This window comes from Haemaphysalis longicornis, unplaced genomic scaffold (assembly GCF_048455015.1).
Source record: "Haemaphysalis longicornis isolate Haplotype H1 unplaced genomic scaffold, Haemaphysalis longicornis Haplotype H1 scaffold_4, whole genome shotgun sequence".
Taxonomy (NCBI): Eukaryota; Metazoa; Arthropoda; class Arachnida; order Ixodida; family Ixodidae; genus Haemaphysalis; species Haemaphysalis longicornis.
In genome coordinates this window covers 225,879,359-225,894,326 of record NW_027526361.1, presented here as the reverse complement: position 1 = coordinate 225,894,326, position 14,968 = coordinate 225,879,359, and the positions used below count along the sequence as shown (strand labels likewise).

The following is a 14,968-nucleotide window of genomic DNA, read 5'->3' as shown; positions in this document are numbered from 1 at the left end:
TATGGCCGGTAACTCCCCGATTGTTTTAAAAAAATGCACTGCCGAGCTCTCCCGTAACGAAAACTGCCGAGCGACATGCTTACAACATGGTACATATTGGCGCACGCACACGAACATTTTTCTAAACCATTATGGAGTTATGGCATTTCGTGTACCGTATGCTGGGTTACGGTTACCACGTACCGCGAGTCTACGGCGTATGCGCTTGCTCGATTCGTTGGTATTGTTGCCGTAAGCGGACTCTTCGCAGTCTTAAAGGGACCCTGCAACAGTCCCAATGAACCCCTTCACTCTTTCCTTCGCGTCTAGAATCCCTGCGAAAATTATGTTATCGCCAGCATGAAGCGGCATTGCGTGATTTGCTTGTCGCAGCAGATACGCGTTCTATCGAACGTGGCTATCGAATGCGTTCATTGCTGCAGCTGAAGAAAAGCCGGCCATTAGATGCTTCGCCGCTGTAATGACGTAATTCCAGCGCTTGAAGAACGCCCAGACCGGGAAAGAGAGAAAAATCTTTTCAGCAAGTTTCTAGGTTATCTGATGGGCTTGGAGCAGTAAGTTTTGGCTTAGGTACTTTCCGACCCCCTAATCTAAGAACTAGATGTGTTGGTTGACTGCGTTCTGCAATTATTTAAGATTTTGAAAATACGTTGAAAAAAGCGTTGCAAGGGCCCTTTAATACCATGGTGGTGCCACATCCGCCGGCCCGTCAGGCACATCTGCGCCGTTTGCCGCTTCTATGGCGATCTTCGGACACCGCGATGCTAGTTACATACTGAGCACGGCATGTTTACGCCAATGCCTAATATGTAGAGAGCTACAAGAGCCATTGGCAAATCCTCTCAGTCAGAAAATCAGAAACAAGAAAACCTTCCAATGGGAAAAAGGATCATGATGATGGTAATGAGAAGAAACAATCGCACCACTGGACACCTTTTTGGTGTCAGTGCTGCCTCTACTGCGATGAGCGCTGAAGCACCTACCTCGGCGGTAGCTGGGAAGCGGTATCGCCCATGGAAGTACGTCTGAGGAGAAGATGCAAGCGGACAGAAAAATGGCGCACTGCGAGCAAAGAGACCGGCACTCACTACAGGCGGAACTACAGGCAGCCGACACTACCGCAACCGTTACGTAGCTATGATTGCCCGACAAACATGCATCCCCCAGGTGATAAATACAATGTTGCAATAGCAGATGACGTAATCGCGACACACCTGCCATTCGACATACAGGATCGCGCATAGCTCGAAATCAAAGGAAATACTCCCGAAATTTCCACACGCAAGGAGTCTTAAGTATATCTGTGTGTGCGTGCGTGCGTGCGAACTGGCCGGCGGGGGGGTGGGCGTCAGTCCTAGGGACAGCGCGTTCGGCCGAAAGGCCCATCCGTGCTAGATTACGCTGTAACGGACCTAGAACGGGTCGTCCTACGTTTCCTAGTTTTGTTACTCGCGCGTTGCAGCAAATTGTTACTGTTTTTTATGTGCAGTACCCACCATGGACGATGTTGTACGAAGAGAATGGTGTGAAGAAACTTGGTGGCTTGCTCGGAAATGCATTATCAAATATTACTGCATCTTTGAATTTCACGTGAGTAAAAATTGTCTTTACTTTTCCTTGACTGGGACCATAGTAAAGGCCCCAGATGTAAATTTCAAGGCCGGAACAATGCTTGTTGGGTATGATTATATTGTAAACGCCGCTTAACGCTTCTAAAAACACAGCGAAGCGTTTGCGTAACGCTTATGCCATGCATGTGTTTTTACTCCATCGCGACTGATCGCAAACCGTCCCATCCCGTTATGTCAAAAATGGTGGGCGAAGTCAAGAACAATGCAAAGCAATAATGGGAGAAATCTAGCGCAAGAATGGGGGGGTGTTTGTTGCCTTTAATGACGAAGAGAAGTCAGCCTGGCAGCGAGCTTGGTGAAAATGAGCGAATGAAGCGAACACACAAAAACTCACTCAAACACTAAGACACGCAAATAAGCACACAGAAACAAACAAACGCAGAAACACACACACAGCACACGCACAGTAGTAAAGTTAAAGCAAACTTTCACAGTTTCGTTCAGGCCGGTGTCACGGAGAAATGTCACCAAGGCCCTTGTACTCCGTGTTGCCGCGGCAGTGGAGTGCCTTGGACCAGTGGGGTTGTAAAGTTTCAGTGGTGCATCGGCACGCAGTCGCAGTTTTTTTCAAGGTTTGCCGTGGGGTGGCATAGCGGGGACACACACACAGTACCTGTTCTATGTCATCACGAACCCACCAGTCGTGCGTGACAGTCAGCGGAGGCAACTCGGTGCGTCTTTTGGAAGAAGTGGCCGGTAGAAGCGGCGCTGAGGCGATGGCGGTGAACAGCTGCTTCGTCGCGTTTTTCCAGGTAACACGGCATTCGGAAAGTGCAGGCAGGATCAATTCTGTACAATGGGTGATAATTTTTTTATTCGTCTTTACATATTGAGAATTGTGAGTGCCGTGCCACAGAGTACGCAAGCGTCGCGGCGTCACGTCGAGAGAAACGAATCGGGATGATAACGCTAGATTGGTTGTGAGCCGCGCAAGGTGTTTCGTCGGCCACGGCATTCCCCTTCACCGTACAATATCCAGGTAGCCACAATAGCGCGACGTCGTGAGACAAGCTGGGAGCGCGTGTATGCAGTGTGTGTATTTTATGGGCCAGTTGTTGCCGCGGAAATAAGGTTAGCTGTTGAAGCGCCGCCCGTGAATCCGTGAAAATCACCCACACAGAAGCTTCCTGTCCAAGAATATACTGCAAATCACAGCGCAGAGCAGCAAGTTCTGAAGTCGTAGACGTTGTTTTGTGGCCCTACCTGGCCGCAATTGTGGTCCGCCTTGATGAAACCCATATTTCGACCGTATATGAGGTGGCCGTCACCGAAGCATCGGTGTAAATATGCTTATGGTTAGGATAGAAATTCCAAATGTGCTCTAGAGTAAAGTGCTTTAGGGCTGGAATTGACAACTTGGACTTACTGCTGATGCCTGGTATTGTGGTGACAATTCGCCAGGGGGAGTACATCCAGGGTGGGATATAAAGCGGCGCAGGGTACTTCTGACACATTCTGACACAAGGGAGGTAGAGTGTCTTGTACCTCTAACGCGGAGCTAGAACTCAACGGGTGACCAGGAGCCCATGTCGCCAGCCGCAGACGTGTGCGAAGCTGCTCCTCTTTGACCAGTACACTGGGGGAGAAGCGCCTAGACTCTCGTATGGTCCCCTGTGTAGAAGTTGTCTTCGGAAGGCCAAAACACAACCGCACAGCTCGGGCCTGCATACTTTCTAACAGCTTTGTGTTGGTTTTGGAAAGGGGCCCGAGTGCAGGGAGGCTGAATCGGAGCAATCCTTCGGAGAGGGCTGTGTAGAGACGTAGGAGGGGCCCAACAGAACAGCCTCTTGAGCCGCTGGTTAGAATTCGTAGCACCTGAGCAAAGGAGCCCAGCTTCTCCTTCAGGAGACGAACGTGTGGGGACCGCGTTATCGACCTGTCAAGTGTTACGCACAGGAATCGGTGTGAGTGAAGAAAAGGTATGGGGACCCCTCCTGCTGAAAGATGCTAGCGGGAGACATCACGCCTGGTGAAGGCTTTTTCCGCACACTTCCTAGCTGAGATTTTGAGGCCGCGTCTTGACAAAAAGTCCGCTATTGAATTGAAGGCTTTTTGAAGGCGAGCTCGCAAAACACGCCTGTTGCGGCCAGAGCTCCAGATGCAGATATCATCGGCATAGAGCGCTACTTCAACAGTGTGTGGCACGCACTACTCAATTCCGATGAGGCTGATATTAAATAGTGTTAGGCTTAAAACAGCACCCTGGGGCAAACCTCGCGTGACATTGTTGGAGGCTGTTTCGCCTGTTCTTCGTAGACATAAAGACAGATCTGTCGGAGAGTTAATCGGATATTCATGTATACATGCGACCTCCGACGTCTACCGATTCCATTACAGATCTGATCTCCTCATGTGCCACACAGTCAAAGGTTGCTCTAATGTCAATGAGCACTGCTACAGTGATGCGACGCTTGGCTTTTGCACGGTTTATGTCGTTGACAAGGGCAAGCACGTTGTCGATGCTGCTGCGAGACTGTCTGAATCCAGTCATCTGTGGGGGATACACGTTCCGGTTTGTTAAGTCCCAGTCTAGGCGAATGATTGATTAAAACGTTTATTGAAATGCAGGGGTGGGGAAGGAGGGAGAAAAAAGAATGAGCTGTGGGTGGCCATCCCAGTGCGGTAGGCCGCGGGCCTTGGCAGCCATCCTGGACCGAGAGATCAGGAAATCTTGGTCTTTAAGCCGTCTGCTGCGCAGCAAGCCCTCCGACTGTTCGAGGAAGGGGGGAAAGGGTGTGGGGAGTTGGCGGGACAGAGCAGTACGAGGTGGGACGTTGTATTAGGGGTATCGGGGCTGTGACAGCCGTCGTAGGGGTAGCTAGTTGGCGAGATTCTATGGAGTTGAGGGTGATGATAGTAGGTGTGGGTTTCCAGTCGGCGCCAGATGCGTGCGTCGGCCGTGGTGAGGGAGCGGTTTGGAGGGGGAAAGGTGAGGCGCGAGGCCCTTTAGTGGTGGAGGACGTCTATGTAGGTTTCAGGGAGGTGATGCAGGACCGGAGGGTCGCAGAGTGGTGCGTCGTCTTCTCCTTCTGGAAATGCCCGGTTGATAAGGTCGCGGGCGGTGGCATGTGTCACCTCATTCTCAGGAAGGGATGTATGGGCAGGAATCCATACGATGCGAGTCTGGGGGAGTTCAGGCCGTTGAGAGAGTATGGTTGCTGAGAGAGAGGATGTGCTTCCTGATGCAAAGCACCGACAAGCTGCTTGCGAGTCAGTGAGTACGGTTATGTAGCAGGAAGGGGCATGTAGTATTGCTAGAGCAATGGCTGCTTCTTTGGCTGTGGTAATGGAAATGGTGAGGAGGCTAGCCGTAGCGAGAGTTTTGCCATTGGCTTGTATGGCTGCAGCCGTGTGTGTGTGGGGGGGGGTGGAGTGCGATAGCGTGCGGCGTCAGTATAGCATTCTTCTTGATCACTGGCGTATTTTGTAGACAGCAGGCAGCCCGATGTTCTCTTTGGGCTGTGTTATAGATGGGGTGCATGTGCCTGGCTATCGGGAGAACGTGTATGGCGCTTCGATGAGCAGCCGACAGACGTTGTATAGTGTCCACAGTTTGGTGGAGGGAGTATCCTAGCTTGGAGAGTATTTGTCGCCCGGTTGATGTGAGTCGTGGGCATTGTAACTAGTTGTCGGTGTGCGCCTCTATGAGCTCTGATTTCTGATAGTGTGTTATGCAGGCCTAGTTGTAAAAGTCGTTAAGTAGAGGTAAATCCGGGGAGTCCGAGAGCAGTTTTGTAAGCCTTGCGGATGATGGCGATCTTCGCTATTTCTTGAGGTTTGAGGGCCAAGGATGGAGTTCCGTAGGCGTTGCGGCTCAAGAGCATTGCTTGTAGTATTCGACAGGTATCAGCTTTGAGACCTCGACGGCGGGTGCAGATGCGTTGGATGAGATGGGTGAGTTGGGATATCGCTTGTTAGAGTCGGGGTAGCAGGGCTGCTCCTGAGCCATCACAGTGGTAAGGGATACCTAACATACGGAGGGTTTTCACAGTGGGGACCAAACGGCCGTTGATGGTGACGGTTGAGTGTAACCTGGCTTGAATGGCAGTATGGGGGACATTGTCAAAAGCCCCCTGCACGTTAAGGGCTAGAATGGAGCTGGGCTGAGTCTTGCTGAGGTTGGCAATGATTTGCTCTTTAAATTGCAGGTGGATGTCATGGGGTGACAGGTGAGGCCGAAAACCAAACATTGTGGGGGGAGTGAATCAGTCTCTTCGGTGTAGTCGGTGAGGCGGTGTGTGACAAGATGTTCAAATACTTTGGTTACGCATGAGGTTAATGAAATGGGGCGAAGACTGTCGATAGAGATTGCCTTGTTGGGATTTGGGCGAAGGGTGATGTCCTCGTGGCACCAGTGAGCTGGTACCGTGCCTTGACACCAATGGCGGTTGTAGCAGTCGAGTAGCGAATCAGGCTGTTCTTCATTGAAGTTGACGAGGAGACCGTATTTGATGTGGTCGTGGCCGGTGCCGTGTTCCCGGTTATCTTGGCAAGAGCTTGTGGAAGTTCAGTCCTCGTAAAAGGGGCGTCTAGGGTTGAGTTAGGTGCACCAGTGTAGTCAGGGAGGCGTGCGGCGGTAGTGCTTGATCCAAAAAGTTTGGTGTGTATTTGGGTCGGAATGTCCGGGGGGGGGGGGGGGATCACGGGAGGTTGTGAAGTAGCCGGGTAATATTTTGTGAGGTGGCTGTTTTGGGAGGGGTGGCCCCCATGAGGTGGCGGAGAAGGCACCTGGTGCGCTTGGTGTTCAGGGTGCCGCCAAGCTGGTCGCAGAAGGTACGCCAGTTTTCGCCATGGAGTTGGTGTGCGTACTTAAGGGCTTGTTGGGTTATCTGGGCTATGCGGCGTTAGAAGGCCCGGTTGTGTTTTTGGTGGCGCCATCTGTTTAGAAGGCCTCTGCGGCCGACCCATAGGTGGTCGAGGTGAGGGTCATCTGCTGGAACGGTAGGACTAAGCAATGTGTTCTTGGTATGAGTTTGATGTAGTTCGAGTAGGCGTTGTGACCACTCTTCGATGTTCTCTGAGGGGTACGGGAGCGTCGTGGGGTCGTGTTGGAAAGCTTGCAGTTAGTGACCTTAGCGGCGCCGATTCGTCGATGACTTGCTGTGTGTGGAACGTTGAGGCGGATGTCAAAGTGATCGCTGCCGAGTGTGTCGGGCAGGCCCTCCCAGGATAGTAGAGGCACGTTGCGTACAAAAGTAAGATTCGGGATGGTGTCCCTGGTGACGCTATTTCCACGACGAGTGGGGACCGTTAGATCGTTGTAAAGTGTGAAGCTGTGATTTTGCGTCACATGTAAAAGAGTTGTGCTTTTTTTGGAGGCGTAGGGGTAGCCCCAAGTTACATGTGGGCGTTGAAGCCTCCTAGAAGGATTAAAAGATTGGACCTTGATTGCTTCGTTGCTTCATGAAGTAGACTCTCAAGGAATGACAGCGGAAAGGTGGGAGGGCTGTAAATGTTCAGGATGTACAGGCCGGGCTTGCCAGGTTGACGTGCGAGGATGTTGATGAAGACGTGATCAATCGGTGAAGTTAAGGTGATTATCTGTGCCGTGAGGATGCAGGTGACAAGGATGGCTCTGTGGTTATTGCAGGGTTGAACAAACGTATGGACGTCCGGTAGAGTGATTCGTGAGGTATCTGTCTCCTGCAGGGCGAGGATGTCGGGGGTGGTGGTAGTATCTAGAAGGTCGAGAGCACCTTTCTTACTTTTGAAAGAGCGGCTGTTCGACTGGTAGAGAACAAGGGGAGAGAGTGGTGTGTGTGGAAAGTTATTGTGACAAGATGTCATGTGGATGGCGTGCTTTCTTGGCCTGTGCTGGGCAGTCCGGGACGAGGGTTCGTTACAGTGTGGAGATACGTTCTCTTAGTAGCTTGACTATCTGTTCCGCGGTATCGGTGATCAGCTTGGTCATTTGTTCGGAGGATTAGTGCAGTTGTTTTTCGATATAAGAGATTATCTTGGTAGAGAATCGGGCGTCAACTCTTACTTCATCTTGGTTTTGAGTTGGGGCAGGGAGCAGAGGAGTTGGGTGGGGTTGGGCAGAACGGGAGGCTTGGAGGGCTTCTGTTTGGGCAAGGAGTTTTGCGTTTTGTTGCTACACTTCTTCTAGGAGGGCCATCAGTCCGGGTATGTGAGGAGGGGCTGAGGTTCAATGGGAGGAGGACTGCATAATGGTGTGTTGAGGTTGGGATTGACCACCGGGAGACTGATTAGGTGGGAGGGGGTATGGCATGAAGGTTTGTTGGGGCGGGGATTGCGCAGTGGAAGAGCGGCAGGCAACAGCAGATCAGCTCACCTGATTGTTAGCTTGACCAGTTTTCTTGGGCGCTGGTCTGGTGGGATGAAGCGGCGCCGGCAGTCTTTACCCGCCAGAGCATGTGGTTGACAGCACGGCTGCCAGGTGGGGGCACAGACATGGTCAGGTGTGGGTGAAGCTTGTCCACAGTCAGAGCACTGCGAGTTATCGGGGTGGAGGCACACGTCCTTGCGGTGCCCCAGTTCTCCGGACGCACGGCACACTCGCACTGTCCGTCGAAAAGGTCTGCAATGGTGCAACAAGCAGCCGAGTTTCACGTAGAACGGCACATGTTTTCCTTGAAAGGGGGGTAGCGCGGACCGGCTTTGACCCATCATGAGCGCGTGGAGGAGGAATGGTTTGTTGGCTTGCAGTAAATCCAAGCGGGTGTCCGGTGTTGCGGCTGCGGGAGCTGGTGCGTGGAGCTTGTTGCGCTTGCGAAGAACAGACACCCACGGGTTTTCCGGGGGAAGTGCTCTCCCGCTGAGGGGGTACACTTCCATGTTGCCGATTGCCCAGGCGAGCGGCGGCGAGGCGTTTCGCATGGTGCTGTGGCTGCTCGGCGACGCGATGTCGTGGCTAGACCATGTAGGCCTAGCGCGGTCTCTGGGCTCGAAGGTCTTCAATTATGGTGTGGGCCGTAGTCGTAGGAACTGGCTGCCCAGTGGTTACTGTCGACGCTATCGGCACACATTGGTGGCGGTTAATTACAAGATTGAGTCAAAGATCCGCTGGCTGAAGGACATTAATCGAGAGGCGAAGAAGCTAGGCACGGCCGACAGTGTCAGCCCCCTGGAGGAGAATCGTCTAGGTCAGCAAGGACCATTTTTTCCATCAGCTTCCCCACGCAGCTCAAGAGTGCAATGTGATTATAAGGCTCAATTTACGTAGGGAAAATGCCGGGTTTTAGTACAGGAACAAGGCGACCGCGCTTCCAGCCCGATTAGAAATGACCCGTTTCCCAGCTGTGGTTATAAGTGCCGAGAAGGAAGCTCTTAGCTTTATCTCCAGGGTGCGACAGAGCTGCATAGCTGATGCCATCTGTACCAGGTGCGGATGCCTTGTTTAGTTCTGCCATTGTGAACGGCTTGTCTATGGCGGTCACATTTGCAGAGGGCAAAGAGGCAGCTGTGAAGGTGGCAGGTAAAACTCGAGCCGAAACGGCTGTGACTGCCGCAGAAACCTTCAGGACGCCTCGGTCACAGCGGTTCTGTCGCAGAGCAATGAAGGGGGCAGCGCAGTAGGCGGTGCCCCTAGGCTACGTACCAAGGTGAAAATCCTCGTGAGTTGTTTTCGCTGGTATAACTTTGAGCAGAAAGGCTGCTATTCCAGTTGGGGCAATTTCTGCAACTGTCGCTGTACGTGCCTCTGTGCGCGTCTGACGACTCGTATATCTTCAGATGTTCGCATTTTACGAGCGCGCCTTCCAGCCCTGCTACGCACCGCACGGTGCCTTTGGTACTCCGCAACGGCCGCAGAGAGTTTCGAGGGTAGCCGGAAAACCTTAATACACGAACCTCTCTCCCGTGTCGTGGCGTCTATTAAATCGCTGTACGATGCAGAATTCCCATCGAGCTCCTCAATAAGAAGAGCAAAATATAGTGACCAATCCGGGCAACTAATTTCTTGGTTCAATGACCCTCCATTAGACCTCAAGCAAGATATATGTAGGCAGGTGAGCACTTACATGTGGCTCGATGTCGACATACCAGCGGGCCCTATATGACAGTCCGACGGAGACCATGGTGACATCGAGCGTGTTCGACACTGCGCCGCGGCTAAACGTGGGCTCCACGGTATTGATGACAGTCAAGCCATTACGGCAAGCCGCGTCGATGAGGCGCCTGCCTCTAACTGTGGCCTTAAGGCTGCCCCAGAAGGGATGGTGCGTGTTAAAATCTCCAGTTAACCCGCGTGGTGCGGGTGGGGGTCGTAAGATGTCCTGGAGGCGATCCACGTTAAATACAGCCTCCGGTGGAATGTAGGCGGCGATGAGGGTAAATTGCTGCGCAGAACTTTTTTAGTCACTGTGACATACTCATTTGCTTCACCTGGAGGCGTGGTATGCTCCATGTACGTGAGGTCGGTCTTTATAGCGAGCAGACCTCTTGATAGAGCCGCACCTGTTGCAGATTGGAGAACAGTGTAGCCGGACAGACGGATGTTTGCGCGTAACCGCGACTCTGATGTCGCGATGACTGGAAAGCGATGCTTCTGTATGAACCATCGGAAGTCCGGGAGGCGGCTCCGAAGACCACAAGACCACAAGTTTTTGGTCCCGCCATTGAGTGAGGAGAGGCAACCGAAGGTCAATAATTGTACCAATGCCCTTGGCCACCGGAGATGAGAGCGGAGCCAGGAAAACTGGAATGGCCTCCACTACTGAAATGATGAGCGTACAAATGTTCCCAGAGTTTTTGTGAAGACGGCACCTGGGCCTGTTCTGGTTTGCCTGCTGTCCAGGAGACCCCGCAGGCGCTGTCCCACTCTATGACGCAACAGCAGGCTCTGTCACGCTTCATGACGCAACTGCAGGTGCGAGCAACGACACAGGGTGTGCCATAGACGTCGACTCGGATGATGGCGTGGGTGTCGTTGTAGTGGGCGCCTCAGATTCCAGGGGTCCGGAAGGATGTAACGGCGGGAAGTCCTCGTCACAGCTTGCCTGTAGAGTGTTGGTAGCTGGGGCTTGCCTTTTCGCAGCCTTCTGGGTTTCAGAAGGCGGCCTTTTCTAAGCATCACCATTTTTCTAAGCAGCACCGGCTGCTCTTGCAGGGTGGCCTTCGCTGACTTGTAGTCAATGTTTTTGTCGCCCTTAAGCTTGTGTATGGCCTTTTCTTTCCGAAAGACCGGACAGCGGGCAAACGTCGACTCGTGACTGCTCCCACAGTTGGGGCACGGAAGGTTACAATCGTAGCACGCAGAACGTTCGTGACTGCCACCGCACCGAGCACAGCGACTCCGAAGTCTACACATAGTTGCCACGTGACCAGAACGCTGACACTTGGTGCGTTGCCTGGGTGTCTCAACATAAGGATATAGAACAAAACTGCAGTACAACGGAAGCCCTCGGGTTGTCTTGTTCTTGTGAATCGTCTGTCCGCGCTTTAAACATGTATACGGATATATTCGGTAACGTGTGTAGCCCAGGAAAACATGCTCAGGCGCTCTTTCAGTGGCAAATATTATCCGCACCCTCTTTGATAGTTTGCCTAGACGACGCACAGGTTTGACTTGTGTCTTCTGACGCGGAGCTACAAGGATTTCAGGGTCCGACAGCTCAACTCAAACGTCCCTGATTACTCCCACTCCGCACTCGCTCGAGCGGGGCTCGTACGCCTGTACAGCGATGCCTTGATTGGTCTGTATTCTCAGAAGTGCAGAAGCGTCAGCGTTGCGCGTGTCCACAGATAGGAGGTTCACTCGATAGTTTGGCCTTACTTCAAGGACTCCATCTGGAGCCATAGACCCAAGGCCACTTTTCAAAGCAAGTGGGCTAAAACGAGTAAAGACGCTCTCCCCCTTTGTGGGTTTCGAAATAACGACACGCCCGTGCTTCGGGAATGGTATGATAGCCAGGCTGCGCTGTTTCTTAGAGCCACGTCGCCGTTTCGGAGGCATCACGGTCTGGAAGTGTTCTTGTTCGTCCGTGTTCTGCGCGTTTTCTCGAGCATAAGTAATTGTGGCAGAAGAGGTATCTGGAATGTCTGACAAGGCGTACTCTTCGTCCGGCAGCGGTTGATTAGAAGGGCAAGGTGATGGGAGGGGACTTGCCTGACCAGCTGGTATCGGCTACGATTCCAATGACGAGGCGTTAGAAGCGTGGTCACAAGCTTCTTCGGAGGTTGTCTGATGAGAGGGGTTCATGGCCAAGTGATGGGTACCAGCCCCCAGGACGGGGGCAGAGAGGTGACATCCAGACGTAGCACCAGGCAGCAGACCAGGAGGCCAGCCCGGCGGCAGACCTGGCGGGGCTGCTGCCGGGCTCGCATATCATTGGCTGATGTGACGTACCTGATTCTACTTGCGAAACGTCAAAACTTATTTAAACGAAACTGCAAGGCGAGGCAAACGTAGCCGGCCGAACGCGCCTTCCTTCTCTTCTCCGCAAGAATTGGCCTTGCAATGCAAGCAAGTGTTATCGCTACTGCAGAGCCCATATAGGTAATTAGCGGAAATTGAACCATTGTATTGAGACTTTGCTTTGATCTTATGAAACATAATGTTATGTTTCATAACTACTGTTCGGTATTGCTGTCGTCTACGAGTGCGCACATCTTTGGAGCCACTTTCAGATCTTGATAGAATAAATACATCTATTCGGAGAGAGAAAGGAACTTCACAGAAGTGAACATGAGATGGTGGTCGTTAAAATTTTTTTTTATAAGGCTGGCGCAAAGTGTCTGCATATGTTAGCTGACCTCCAATATTAGTTATCAAACTATCATAGTAACATCGGGTTTCGGTTTACTCTTCAACAATGCACGAGTGAGGTATACCTGTGCATCTGCTTAGAGAAACTGGTACGGTGCTTTTAACTGTGCTTTCTCGTTTCTTTTTCGCGAAGTCAAGAACTCATTTCCTCGTCTGACGGCCACTACGGCGATATTTTACCGAACGGTACGTTCACCGGACAACTGATGATGTTGGACAAAGGGGTAAGGCTTCGAATAATCGAAACGTTTTTCAAAAATCTATTTAAACAAAACAGAAGACTGAGCGATATAACAATCGAAACTGTTTGTGTCAGCATATATCATTTCCACTATGTGTAAAATTGTTCAAGCATTTCTTTTTAACCATTCTTTTGGACTCAAGGATTTACATGTGATCTTCAAGTTATGTAAGGATGTCTTGCCTCTGTCTAAAAAAGATTTAATTCTTACGTTATTTACCACAGATTTTTCGGAACTGATTGACCTGCCATTGACAAACATTTTTACCGGCTAGAATTCGCAGCTGTGACCTCTTTATGGTGTGTTTTGTCCATCCAGATCGTTGACGTTGCTGGTGGCCCATTTAGTCTGGAGTACGCGCCATATTTGCATTTTCCTTCAACAACGACTCTTTTAACCGACGACATGAAGATTATTAGCGGCATGCGGGACCCATTTGTTTCGGATTCGGCCGCATTCATCAACACGTTTGACAAAGAGGTGGGTAACATATTCTTTTAACGGCAGAGCTGTTAACGCTTTTAGTTCCGGCATATTGTCACGAAGCCAGAGACGACAGAGTTGTGTTGAAGGAAAACACGTTTATTGGAGCGAACTTGTGCTCCCCTAACAACTCAAAGAATACACAGGCGGCGAAGCAGCAGTCAACAAAGTGACGTGTGGGAGCGAGCGTCGACGATTGGAATGCCGTGACGTCTGCTCTGCAGGCTTTTATCTTTCGGCGTGAGTGTTTCTGCAAACGTCGATTCACATCCATCACAGAAGATTATTCTGGGCTAGTGACGTTAGGGCAAAACAGTCTGCATATCTGAAAGAGATAGCCCGTGCGGCGTAAAAATAAAGAATGCAAGACGCGCTTCGCTTGACATAGATAACAGGGCCGGGCGTGGCCGGGCAGTAAAAACAAACAATAAATAAACAAACAAACGCATACATGGTTCCGGCAATAGAGAGTTTTAGTTTTAGCTGGCCGTTTTTGACGCTCCGCTATGCTCCCGACGTCCCGCTCAGCACAACTGGAGCGTCAGCAGCCGATAGGCTTTTAGCTAAGCGATAACCACATCTCCCTCGACGGTGAATGATTCGCGTGACTGGTCGTTTCGGGTGCGCGTGTAAACCAAAACTTCATCTTAAAGGAAACAAGAATTTGGATTTGGTCGCCCAAACAAAGCAAAATACTGTGTTTCTTGGCCTCATTTAACCTTTTTTGTATAATGTAGTCGCTCACATGGTATAATTATTCTAAATAACCATAAAGAAGCCGATAAACTTTGGAATAGCCAAGCCAAGGCTGCCTTTCTCGGCGCTGCATAGAAGCAGCCCCGCGCTTCGGTCGACGTTTTTCGCTTCCGTTCTAAAGATCTTTGAGGTGTGTGGCACCATTGCCTATTCGGAAGCGCTTTCGCGGCTTCGTCGCTTGTGCTTCAACTGAAGAAACGAAGTTCGCCGTAGCGCGCTCGCATCGCGGGGGCAGCCATTTTAAAATTCCGTGCGGTAGCGCAAGCTGCCGCGACGCTCCGCTAAGACCCCGCTCCGGTATCTCCGGTAGCGCGCTAGCGCGCCACGCATGCGCAATGGCGCTCCCGCGTGCTATCGGAGCGGAGCGGACCGTCAGAAACGGTCAGCTAAACCAGCAAAAAATACCGAAAAGGTACCGAGTGCACGTGAGCTTCCACCGCAAGAGGAGTTCCTGGCGTCGGCCAGGCTTGCGCCACGTGCGGAGCTCACTAAATCAACAAGAAAAATACTGAGTGCACGTGAGCGTGTGCGTTTTGAGGAGCGGGCGGCGTCGTCCAGCTGGACTTCCGACAACACTCTGCCCAGCGTTCATGGCGTTATCTCTCGCATGATCTTCTCCTCGTCAGTTCACCTGCGCTCACACCTGAAGTGGGGAGCACAGAACAGCTAAAACTACAGATGCCGAGGTTTCAGTTTAATTGAAGTATAACCATCGCCGCGAAATAACCGATTTTCATAAGTGACCAAAATATAATTTTAAAACCGAGTATCAATCGAGAATACCAATACTCTTTCTCTTCAGACCTGGATCCTTTTCTTCACGTCATTGGTCTGCTTGATAGCGCTCTCGACCTTCGCTTACCGCCTTGCCGGGAGGAAAAGACCGACCGACCTGCTTGTGGATGTCTCAAAGTACACGTACGCCTATATTGAAGTGCTGTTTTTCGAAGGTGAGCAGTTGATGGACCATAATTTTGGTAGCAGGCGGCAAAAAGTACGTGGGCCAGACGGCCAGGTGTCGGAGCACAAGGCTCAGAGAGCACAATAACAGCGACCACAAAAGTCTGAGGGGCACTTCGGCATATACTGCCGAGACTGCAAGGGCACCACCAGAAAATTAATTCCGA

The 14,968-nt window shown here is 51.5% G+C and overlaps 1 protein-coding gene across 1 annotated transcript in view; it reads left to right on the top strand.

Moving 5' to 3' along the window:
* Positions 1-1,483: 1,483 nt before the first annotated feature.
* The window catches only part of LOC144179666 (putative glutamate receptor), a 42,625-nt gene continuing 29,140 nt past the window's right edge, over positions 1,484-14,968 (top strand). The window contains exons 1-4 of the mRNA XM_077708106.1: positions 1,484-1,590; positions 12,494-12,584; positions 12,921-13,082; positions 14,644-14,791. Coding sequence (XP_077564232.1) covers positions 1,505-1,590; positions 12,494-12,584; positions 12,921-13,082; positions 14,644-14,791 — 487 coding nt within the window. The 5' untranslated portion in view covers positions 1,484-1,504. The remainder of the gene's footprint in view (positions 1,591-12,493; positions 12,585-12,920; positions 13,083-14,643; positions 14,792-14,968) is intronic.